The 12,817-nt window shown below is 34.5% G+C and overlaps 1 protein-coding gene across 3 annotated transcripts in view; it reads right to left on the bottom strand.

The window, feature by feature from the left end:
• LOC129758595 (fructose-bisphosphate aldolase-like) overlaps positions 1 to 12,817 on the bottom strand; it is a 106,242-nt gene that overhangs the window by 20,449 nt on the left and 72,976 nt on the right. For 2 of the 3 annotated variants that reach the window (XM_055756140.1, XM_055756141.1), the window contains exon 6: positions 8,048 to 8,751. The exons of the other annotated variant lie outside the window; for it this stretch is intronic. In XM_055756140.1, the coding sequence (XP_055612115.1) occupies positions 8,656 to 8,751 (96 nt within the window). In that variant the 3' untranslated portion in view covers positions 8,048 to 8,655. Of the gene's footprint in view, positions 1 to 8,047; positions 8,752 to 12,817 lie in introns of those variants that run through there. 3 annotated transcript variants of the gene reach the window in all.

Raw genomic sequence — 12,817 nt, forward strand, 5'->3', positions numbered from 1 at the left:
CTGATATTCCCACAACTCATTCTTTCACAGTAAATTTTGTTTTGCTATTCGAAGATGAATCAAGGATTCTCTAAACAGGTTGATTGACGTGGTTGAAAAACTATGGGTGAATAATTTCACTTTGCCACGAGAGCGTCAACGTCCGATGATGGAATCGGAAGGCCATCTGGTCATTCGACGCTCTGTTTTGAAACTGAGCCAAATTATAAGATTATCATATGTCTAGGTTCTGAGTTATTAGTTGCCGGCCTGTGGTTTTTGCGTATTTTATTGACTCAGAATCGGTTGTTAGAATCGATCCAGTTGCAAAAACAAACAGAATCAAACATGTTGAAATTTCAGCAAGATCGGAAATTCATAAACTTTTCCATGATAACAATACGAAATAATACGTGTATGTTTATTAAATTTTTCATCATTTTCAAATGTATAATTCCAAATATTTTTTGAAAATGTCTGATGCACGAGGTTTATTTACTCTGATTCAAACGGACTTTTTTTAAACTTGAAGTAGAGTCTTGGGAAACAGAAAAAAATATGATTTTGATTTGAAATTCGTTTATTTGAAAGGGGAAAAATACGAGGAAGATCACAATTTTACAGTCAAATTCAAGCAAACGTTCCGATATGAAATATTAGTTGACAGACAGCTAGTTAACAGTTGAAAATATATCATTGGCATGATTTGCTTCATAAATTTGATAATCAAACTTAAGCATAGATCTTGAAGTAAGCTGCTCTATTAGCAGTAATGGATGTATTTTTTATCAAGCAAATAAAAAAAAAAGATGATCAAAAGATACAGAACTTTATATAAAATTGAGTTTTACTTGAGAACATCATTAAAGGGTTTCAAAAGTTACAAAGATTAGAACACTGAGTTCGTTTTTATAGAAAAAAATGGCTCACTGAGGATGTTTATAAGTAGCAAGTAAATAAGCAGTATTTGGGTTGTTTGAAGTAATTAAAATTGTAAAAAAAATATTTACCGAGTAAATTAAAATAAAATAATTTTTGTTGGTAAAAATGATCGAATTCAACTTTTGCCGAAAGCAATAGCAATTTGAATTTTTTGTTTGGTTTTCAAAATAAAGTGAATAATTCCGGGCTTTTTTCTATGAATCCTGCAACCAGAACGGACTGTTCCCAAATTTGTATTTAATATCCGAGTAAACCCGGATAAACCCGGGCAATCTGCCGACCTCAGTAATAATCTAATATTTTTTTAAATAACTCAATCAAAAATTATATAGGGAAGAGTGGGGTATCGTGGCCTATGGGGAAACGTGAGCCACTTTTAATATCTCAGATGTGTGTTGAGATAAAAATCTCAAACCAACTGTCATCGTCGTCGCTTTGCGTGAGCATATATTCCTATATGTTGTTGTCTGTAATACGCATCATATGCTTCTTTTATTTATCAAGCTAAAAAAAGTTACAAAAATTTACTTGCATAATTAAAAAAAACACCCGCTAATTTCATCGAAGGGGAACCTAAAGTGCATAACAAAAATATGCTCATACGCTTATGATCTTAGTTTTGTCATGATCTTTCACGTGGAGAAGGAATTTTTGATAAAACATCAACCGCAACCGCAACCAACTTTTGCAAATCATAGCTTGTGGGGAATCGTGGGCCACACATCTTTAATCACCTATATTTTTATGTTTTTATACACATTCAGAACTTAAAATACGTTTTATCTATCTGTAAAGTTTTCTTATGCCAAATGAAGAGTTATGAAAAATATTTTGTCTATCCTTATAAGAAATTTTGCCAAAACGTTCGCGAGCCAGGTTTTGGAATCTATGCGATCATACACAGCTCTCTTTTTTATTTCATCATCTGAAATTGCTTTAAAATAACGAAATGAATTAAGAAATCACAGTTTTGGGTCAACTCATAAACTTTGTATGTTATTTGGTCAATTTGGATTTGGTGGCCCACGATTCCCTACCGTTTTTCAAAATCCAAAAGTATTGCTTTTTTTCAAACAGTCAGAATTTAGGGGAAAATAATTTATTAAAAATTTAAAAAAATAGAAAACCATACCATTTTTTATTTTCATTTTATCTTTCAAAATAAAGAAGTTATGGAACAACGAAAAAAAGTGGCCCATGATTCCCCACTCTCCCATAATAGCTGACTCAGTGTTCTTTGCTACACTTTCAAAAAATGAACGAAATTTTTTGATTTTTTTTTTATTCTGTGGGGAGGGGTGGTCTCGAACTGCATAAAAACATTTTTCGTAAACTTATAACAACGTAGGTCAGGCAGCATTTTTTTTACTTTTCGACAATCGTTTATGATAAAAACTCGTGCCGGAACAAAACAAATCAACAAATCTATTGTTTCTTGTGAACATATCCAATGCTAAACTCTCTCAAAGACTTAAAAAAAGTTTTAAGAATGATCATTCTAATGAAACAAAATTGGATACCTACTAACTGGTCGGTGATTTAATCTGATCAATTTGGCATTTGCGCGCTTTTTTGTTTTTTTTTTCTGTTTTCCACTCCTTGATAACAACGTTTAGCACAGTTATCTCAAATTTGCATGACAAGTTTTCGAGTTATAACAAACAACTGATGTCCTACCCCCCTTCCTTTTCAAATCTCTCTACTGGAATGAGAACGGGATTTCGAATAATCACAGAAACATTTAACGTAATCAAGTATTCCTTCAGTAAATTTGGTTTCATTTGATTGAAAAGTTTTTGAACTATGCAAAAAAAATTGTATGTATTTCTTCTTTTCTTTTTCCCTTTTCTCCACTGGAATACGGATTTAATTAATCAATTAATCATGGAAACATTCCTCCCTTTTAAATCCCTCCACCACAAAATTTGATTTCAATGGCTTGAAAAGCTCTCGAGACTTGAATCACGGTTAAAAATATTATATATCCCTATTTCTCATTGCCAAACAAACATTTTTGTCGGTATATTTTTCAAAAACTTCGTTATACGTATTCATTATAAAATCATCGAAAAACCAGCATTCACGTACCAAAGTGGATATTTTTAACTTTTGGCTAAAGCAAAGAAAGTATACGAATTGGACAAAATTTGACCGGGGGATTCAATAGGTAGAGAATTCTTTGCATTTGGAATGGTAATCATCAAAATTCCATAAATGCCTCTAAACTTGCCACAATTTTCAACCATTCGCACATTTTCTCTCTCTCTCCCTCTCTCTGATCGCTGGTTTCTCTTATTTTAATGCAATTCACTCATTTTCCCGCACAACTTTCCACAATTTACCACAATTTCATTCTTAGGCAGCACAATGTGTGTGATCTTTTATCTCTTTATTTCAGTCCCACATATTCGACTCCATTTTCGTACATACTGAAAGAATGCAAGACAGCACAATCTTTTGCTCTCAACACATGCGAAAAGATGCCAGCGGCAATATTTACTGCTCCTCCCATTGGACAATTATTTAAGAAAAGTTTTTGGCAGTATGGTTACACTGCACTGGATAGAGCAGCAGATGGAGGATGTTCTCTTACTTAAAGCCAATGAATGGAGACCAACAATGGAGAACAAATTGGGCGAAATCGTCTTCAGACGGAAGATAGCAATAGAGAGAGAATTCTTTGCTTTTGGAATGTTCTTTATTAAAATTCCGCAATTATCGTACAATTTAAAACAATTCGCCCAATTTCTTTCTCTCTGAGCACTGGTTTCTCTAATTTTTACTCAAATTTACTTATTTTTCCGCACAACAAGACAAAATTTACCACAATTTGTATCGTTGGCTGAGTGATCATTGGCGTATCATCTATCTCCATCTTAGTCATCCGTCTTCAGAATCTTCCAACATGGCGAACTTTTTATCATATCCGACTAAAACCGACTTCAAATATTCATTGTTACGATCTTTTACTTGTTTGGTAGGAATTGCGATTCGTTGTAGCGTTTTTAACGACTTGAGCTATCATTTCTTATGCGATTTTATGTTTGCGGGGTGGAAGAATAGGATGATATCAAATAACCATAGTGTGGAGACCGACCGAAACTTTTGCCATTTTCTCTGCATTTGCATTAAGAATTATTTGGTAGACGAGCATCAATGCGATACGAATCTCGCGAAATTCGTTCCTAAACTGACTTCTTTTCCGGTACCAAGTACGATCTACTTTTCTCCAAAACCTTTAGCTTTCTCTCATTAAAATTTTACCTCTCCCTCATTCTGATATATCCGAGAAGAGATCTCTCCCGATATGCTAGAGAGTACAAGTTTTTGCTTTCAACACACATACGAATCGTTGCCAGCGGCAATATTTGCTGGTTCTCCCATTGGACAATTCTTAAAAAAAACACCATTTCGGTATCGAATTTTGAATACGGCGAATGCGCCAACACCACTGTTTCGAGAAAAACGCGTTCAAAGATTGACAGCTCCATAAGCTCCCAGCAAAAATATTATTTTGTTTTCGTTATTTCTCGGAAACAAAATTTCCTTCAGATACATTTGTACAACCGAAATATAGGTCTTAGAACGTACATTTTTACCCTACTGATAACTCGGTTTGTTTACATTTGGCGCATTCGCCCTTTTCAAAATTTACTACCGATTTTATTTTTGGCAGTCGGATTCCACTGCTAGTCACAGAGAGAACTACAAGGCAGTTCTCTCACTTGAAGCCCACGCTAGAGAACAAATTGAGCGAAATCGTCTTCAGAAGGGGGATAGATTCCCTTTGCAGTTTAAGTTTTCAAGTTATGCAAAAAATGATGGGAGCACCCTATATTCTTCCTATCTTTCAACTGCAAGGAAAGAGGGGGACCAAACAATCTCATAAACATATATCGAACAAAAATAACCTATAATGACAAATTACATTCCATTTGCTTGATAAATTCTCGAGTTATGCGAAAAACATTGCACAGCCTCATTACCCTTTTGAAATCAACCACTTGAAGCGAGGTGTGGTCTCAAAATATCATAGAAACGATTCGATTTCGAGAAATGGATAAAATATATAGGAGCCCCCTCCCACTTCCTCTCCACTGGAAGAAGTGAGGGGTACCAAACAATCATAGAATTATTCCTCGTACCCGGATACATTCCCAAGTCTTATTTGGTCCCATTTTCAGGATCCAATCATATCTTTTTTGTTCTGGATACCCCTTTTCCCCTATTCTATAGGGAATAGACAGACAGACAGACTGATAAAAATATTTTTATGTATAGATTTAAAGGCACTTTGATACAGTTTATTCAAACAAGTTTAAGACTATTATAATATTGTATTGGTTTGACTAAGGGTTGATATCAGAATATTTTTTTATATTGTAACTTAACAAGTTTCTTTAATCAATTAAGATCCAACAAGTTTTTTCAAGGAAAATAGCTTTTTTTTTCTATACAATATCTCATAATGTGCATGAACAAATGCCTGTTAACAATATAACCGATTCAGACCAATATGACCTCTGAGGTTAAAAATTCTTGAATAAATTCTATCATTATCATTACAACAGAAATATTTTAACCGATATACACTTAACGCCAAAACGGGAGACAGAAATGGAAGGAACGGACACTGTGATTTTTTTCGGAACATTGGTCAAAGATGCCAGTTTGTTTTGATTTTTCAGAATTTGTCCTGATTTTCGTGAACCGTTTTGAAAAACTCTCGAATTGTCCTGATTTTTGAAAACATGGTTTTTGAAAAGTCTTGAATTATCCAGATTAAAAAAAAATGTATTTGTATTGAATGCGAAGAGAAGTTATCAGAACATCGAACAAATCTGCTTTAAAATAGTTTAACCCATTTAACCGATGGTAATTTTCGGTTCAATTGATATTTGAATGGTGTTTTTCGATAATCACTGCATACCAGCCAAAAAGACACTCACTTTTATTACATATATTAAGGCGTCTACATCACTTGTTCATGCTTTGTTTATGTAAGCTAGTGATGTTCTGAAAAATAAATCAAATCCTGTTTGATCAGGGATGCCGTCCGAATAAATTTTCATCACTTTTTTTTTTATAAGTTTTGGTACAATGATAATTTTTTTTTATTAAATTTGATTAAATCTGATTTAACTCCAAATATTCATTAGTTGAAACTACTTTAGGTTTGTCATTTGATATAAGACAAAAAAATAGTAATCGATGGATTTATGTTTAAATAATTTAGCGTTAGTCAGAATCGCTTTAATTTGATTTTATGGTACAATAACGTTCTTCAAAAAATATGCTGCAAATTTGCCTCTTTGATGTATGATTCTAAGCCTTTTCTAAGGTTTTTTCTTAGGCAATCATTTCTAAAAATAGAATTTTTAAACCTGAACCAGGTTTTGAAACCTGAACACTAACAACAAAACTCGTATTTTGATGATAAGCCTTTTTTTTTAAATTTCTAGAATCTAACAAGAGAAACATGATTAAAATAACATCAGATTTTGATCTAAAATCGTTCAAAAACCCATTAATGGTTTGTTTTTAAAAATAAAACCATCTGACAATAATGTCTTAATGATTTGTTAATTTAAAGCCATATGTAAATATGCGTATATTAATTCAGAATTCTATTTCTCAATAATAAGTAAATTGTTCTTCATAAGTATATTTTGTATATATTTCTTACCAATACATACCTTTTTAATTTTTAATTAACTATGGACCACAATAGGCTTTTTTGGTTAAAATAAACAAACTTGAGTTTAACTAAAATAACTCATCCTTCTTCTTGTATAGAAAAGTGGCAATACGTTTTGTGTTAAATATGGCAACAGAATAAATTAATAATATTGTTTCTGAACTGTTTGTTTTAAAGAATATATGCAAAAATATGAAGTTTTTTTTATCCAGGGCAAGTAAATTAAAAATCATTTGATACGAAAATAAAATATTGTGGCAAGCGAAATATTCAAATCAAATGGTAATTTACAATAGAACCTCATAGAAATTGATCGAAATCAATTGCTCTGGACCACATTTTGTGGGTAGATATTTTCGAACAAAAAGCAAATTTTTCTTAAAACATATGTATGTTTATCATTTTATTTATTCAAGTTTTTAAATTTTTGATGCAGGGATGAGAATGAAAAAAAAAATTAGTATAATTGTCATCCCTGGCTAAGTCGTTTACAGAATACACGCTATTACACGAATTTCTCGAATAAGTGCTTCCATTTTGTTTGCTAGATAATGCTGATGCTGTTTTCTTTTCGTTGCATGGAGAAAACGAGTGTAGTTTTGTTCACTAGCATCACTTTCAAAAACGTTGGATAATAAATAAGGTAATAAATAAGGCCTTTAGACCCTTAAATTTGAAATTATTCTATAAAGCCAGTCAGGCAATAAATTAAATGCATTTTACAAAGCTTTTTTTAACTCTTTCAACGATAAAAAATATTCTTAATCCGTAATGCACAATTTTGAAGAACTTGATTTCGCCTAATGCATCAAAATTGAGGCTCAATTTGATAACTTAAAACTTAAGGTATTGCTTAGCAAATTGTTTCAAAAAATAGAAAATTTGATGTAGATAAATGATTTTTGAAAATTTTAAGCCTCCCAATCAGTTACGCTTACTGTATGATAAAAATTTTTAACATGGAACTTTTTGCCATTTGTATTCTGGTTAAACGGAAAAAAATAATAATGCTGTTAGAGAAAAGTGCCAATTAGACGTAGGACTCTAAACACCTAGTTCATTTTGTGATATTGATTTGTGCTGCAAACCGTAAGAGCTGTGATATTCGACACTACCCGAAAAGTGCTAAAATTGAGCATCGAAATAGAGCAGGGAAATGGTGAAAGTTATTTACAAAAGGTTACAAACACATTCACACTTAAAGCAGAAAATAAAGAAACTAAAAAATAAAACACATGCAAAAGTTTTTTTGTTTTTAATTGTTTTTTTTTCCGGTAAATTTAATAAAATATTTTTATTGATCAACTTTGTGATATACGACCCTGTTTTTTTTTTGTAATTTTAGTTGATGTTTGCATATTACCAATTCTATAAGATCTGTTCAGTTTTCTTTCATTTATTTCACAACACAACATAAATAACTAATGGTTCTACAGGAATAGTGAGAGCTTTTTTTCGAAACTTTTGTCAATTATTCACACTGTCAGCCAATTTAATCCGATGATCTGTTTTGAACCAAAGAAAACTAGGAATGTATGGAGCTATCACCTCTAACGGAAAAATTAAAATAAAAAAAAAACATTAGGCAGATGGGTTGTTCAGATTCGGTTCGAGTTTCCCTCTTTTTTTCAACGATAATATTCAGTCGATGTTTGTTTGTTTGCGTATCCTCGCTGTTATGTGTTTCTCCTCTATTGTTATACTAAACGCGTCACAGTCTTTTTAGATTATTTTCATTCTTTTTCTCAAGGTACTGTTAAGTGTGCTGCTTACGTTAAACTTTGAATTATCGTGCTTAAGTGTAAAGTACTGTGCGAAACAATAGAAAGCAAATAAGAAATTGGTAAATAAATGCTCTGTGGTACTTTTGCTGCTGGTGTGCGTGCATTCGACATTTACGAGAAAGAGTGTATGCGTGCGTGCAGTCTCTTGATAGCTAAATTCTTTACGGATATAGTGAGTGTAGGTTGTTGTTGTTGTTGTTGAGTGTTTGTGTTGTGGTGGTAGTTCTGCTTTGCTCCTCGCTGTTGGTGGTCTTAGTAGGCGTGCGATTTCACAAACAAACTTGCGTTGGCGGCGTACGAGGGAATCGAACCTGCGACGTATTTTGCTTGGCAAGCCAATCCGTTAGCCTGGAACAAATTTTGGTAGAGGAATTGATTGATTGGGTTAAGCGGGTTACATGCAGGTTACATACACAACAAAAATAAAATTAAATGTAAACGTAAATAAAACACATAGGTGAATCACAAAAACATTGGATACAATAATGAAACGATAAATGCAGACATGCTTTAACAAAAACTAGGAGAGATGAGTGCATAACAAATCAAGCTTCAGCTCTAAAATTTTATCAACTAAATCCAATTAAATTCGCTGCTAGTTTCTACGGCAGGAAATGCTCATCGTGCCCCGATTAATGGTGCTTATACTGCCCCAGGGAGATTTTCATTATGCCGCTATAGTGATTGATTTTCAGCTTTCGACAAAAGAAAATTAAATTGAATTTTAAACGCTTTTTCAAGTCCCCTAGGTAAATATAATTTATGAATTCGATACTTCTTAGAATTTAATCACAAAAAAAATTATCATTTCCACGTTTCAAAATCAAATACCACTGTCTGTCTGAACATCAACATTTCCCTTGAACTTCCGCCTCCCATAAAATGTTGGTACCATCTTGGACTTTGCGGAAATGTAGACATGCAATTGTGCTAATGCCTCGGAATTCCGATCTCGACTCCGAGATTGGCGACATCTGCCACATCCGACATCTGTTAACATTGGTGGCATCATTAATCTATCTGCACCAACGCATTCTTCCCTCCCTTATGCCAAGATGGGTGACGTCAGGTCATGTTTTTTTCTCCAGAATGAAGGAATTCTTCGTTTCCGAAGATCATTTTCATTGGGACGAATGTTTTATTTTCTTCTGCAAGATAACTTCATTCTCAGATAAAATTTAAAAAAGTAGATAAGCCACTTTAAAAACCTAGACCCACAATTGCTCTTTGCAACCTTGCCGATCAGCTGTAATGATTGTGCGGGATTATGTCAGCATTCCCACTCTTGATCCGGAGTGCAGTAGTTTGTTGCAACTTCCCACTCGATTCGAATCGAATCGAAGCCAGGAAGAGGCTGCTAGTGCCAGTTGAATCGCTCGACATTGACCGAGATTTGTTCGCTCGATATTATTTAACCAAGTCAAGTTTCCCCCACACTGCAACGACTGACTGTCAAAGTAACTATTTACTGATTCGATCAACACGGGTTGATAAACGAGATTTTTTGTTTTTGCATGCAAAGGGTCTTGATGTTACTTGTAATGAGGAATCGTGGCGGGTAGTAATTTCTTCCTTCTACATATGAATGTATGCTGTCGCTCGTGGGAGAAAATTCATTCATCGGAATGTTCTTTTTCGTTATTCTCAATTACAGGGCTCGTGTTTTACATTCAAGGTTGCAATGCTTGATGGAAGAAGTTCTAGGAAAAATTATCTCTGGGTTTCTGATAAAAGAAATAGCAAAGTTAAAACCTAAAACTTGTATTTAAAATTTTTTTTTGAATGTTTTAGACGTTTGGCGAATTTCCCAAATCATGGAAACTTGATAAAAGTTTTTGTTTTCAAATTCAACTTCATCATGGATTGAACTTGTTTAAACTCAGTTTGAAAACATTCTTCAAGTTCAAGCCCAGTAAACATGAAATTGTATCAGAAATGATAACTTAAGTCGTTTACAATGGTGTTGCGAACCGCAATTCCAACTGCATAGTGAAAAGATCGTATAAAATGTCGTCTTAAGTCAGTTTAAATCGGATATGATAGAAAGTCCTCCAGGTATGTAAATTATGAAATGATTTTGTTCCCGCGCGGGTTTCAAGTGAGAAAATTATCGTCATGTTCTCTCTTTAACCAGCAGTACATCCAGATGGCTAAAAATCAGAGTGAAATTGAGTAATATTAACACGTTCGTCGACACGGCACCCATATTCGGGTGACGGGTGTATTTCCTGGGGGGCACCGTCACATCAAAAAGCGTGTGACGATCTTTTACTTGAGTTTACCGCTCAGCTTCGCCCCACGTTTCAAATATGGGAGTTCTCCCTCTTTGCTTTCTCTCTCTGAAAATTTCTTTGGGCCCGGCTAGTAAAACTACCAAAATAAGAGTGGCGACGAACGTATTAACCGATAAGAGAACGGGAATTTTTTTTTGCTGGCATCGATTTGAAGGCTATGCGATTAAAATCTTGCGCTCTCTTCCATTCTTTCGATAGGTACGAATAAGGTATCGGATAGCGCCCAATTGGTGTAGTTTTCGTCGCTTAAGAAAGAACAAAATTTATGTATGTATATTGCCTTCACTTTGGTAGGTAAATTATGTTTTTTTCAACTTTCATACGATCATTTTATAGTGTATATGGAATATATATAAAAACAGCACAATTTTTTCAATTAGTCCACGATAAAGACTACAGGGTTTGTGTATCATCGCCACTTCTTGGCACTGTCCAATTAATCATTTTGAAAGTATTGTTTCAAGTTGTACCGTTCCTCAAAAATTGAATCAATTCCGAGTAAATTTAATTTCTGCGTGTAAATACTAGATAACCACTTCCAGCAAAGGTTGCGTGATGATAAAAAACAACCAATTGATTTATCCAAGTGTTTCATTTCTTTTTGTTCCAATAATTTGTTTGTTTTAAGGAGTAAAACCCCATCGAAGCTGATACGACTATGTCTAGAAGAGAGTGCCGCGTAGGAGCAGTTTAAGAGCTTTAGAGACTACGCTTAATCATTCGGGCTGAGGAGGATAAACAATCCATCGTTCGCGCGCCTCGGAATGACAGTATAAAGTGACAAATGAAATGAAAACAGTTTTATTTCCCGCGCTCGCAATCACAATTATCACGATTCCGTTGCTGCTGCTGCTGCAGTGTCTGTGGATTCCGTGGATTCACAGATCGCGCGGCTTGAGTAAACACACGGGCAAATGCTCTAAAGTGTTATTATTACGAACCAGCGACAGAGAGAGAGAGAGACTTGGTCTTGGTCGTATTTATTCGTCGATGGCTCTGCTACGAAAATGGCGACAACGACGCGACAACGGGTTCGGAATTATATTATTGAGACACACGTTTCAAGGTGAGCTCACACCGGTTTTTCCTTTTGCCTTCCCGTTGCTGCTGCTCCAGCGAGGCCCCATAAACATCGCCTTTAGCGGCCTCAGATGCCTCAGTCAAGGTTATTTCTGTAGCTAGCTAGGTAGGTAGGTATCTAGTTCGAGGTTTTCACTCCGATTGACTATTGAAAATCGCTGGCCACAGACAAGAGGGCAAAACACTCAGATTATACGCTTGTTTTTTTTTTTTATTTATTTGCATCCAGAAATGAGATTTTTTTAAATTGATAATCAAAAGAATGTTTCCCAAAACAAAATAAATGTATAAAAAATTGAATTTTTGTGTTTTTTTTTCATATCATCGCATGGGCCAACTACTACGCAAATCAGACTCTTCTCCAATAATGAAATTGTTTGGAGGTGGAATAATCGGTATAAGGTTCTGTGCCAGACTGGCATTAACAAGCTTTCTTATAACTGGCATTACTGGCATTGTCCTTCCAGCGAAACCGCATTGCATATGTCAAAAGAACTAAATAAAACATATCCCACATCCTATCACAAGACAAATCAGGATATAAACAATCATTCAGGAAGGATATTGTCTAACGATGTATCCAGTGCTGTATGCGTATGTAAACTGGCTTTAGAAAAAAAAACATTCTTTGTTTCCAACCGACGGCAAATAACCAATAACCACCAACCAAGATGAGCTGTGTCAGTGTATGGAAACCGGCCGGCGACAGAAAACAGTTTCTAGTGTCTCGTTCTTACCCCATTCCCTTTTCATCCCCTCATCTCTTTCTCATCAAAGACAAAGGAGGATAAACAAACACCGACCAAACGTCAGTCGGGCAACGCACTGCATTTTTCGGTAATGAGTATCAGTAGTAGCAGAAAGACTATTTCAAAAAACTTTCTTTTACTAACCGACTCAGATGGTGCACTGGCTAAGGTATCGGACTTACAAGCCGAGATGAGATGTAGCAGTGAGTTCGATTCTCACTAAATTTTTTTTTGGGATGAATTATCCAGTAGGATGACATTCCTATAACAATGTAGGGGTCATGCATAATT

The sequence above is a fragment of the Uranotaenia lowii genome, chromosome 3 (assembly GCF_029784155.1).
Source record: "Uranotaenia lowii strain MFRU-FL chromosome 3, ASM2978415v1, whole genome shotgun sequence".
Lineage (NCBI taxonomy): Eukaryota > Metazoa > Arthropoda > Insecta > Diptera > Culicidae > Uranotaenia > Uranotaenia lowii.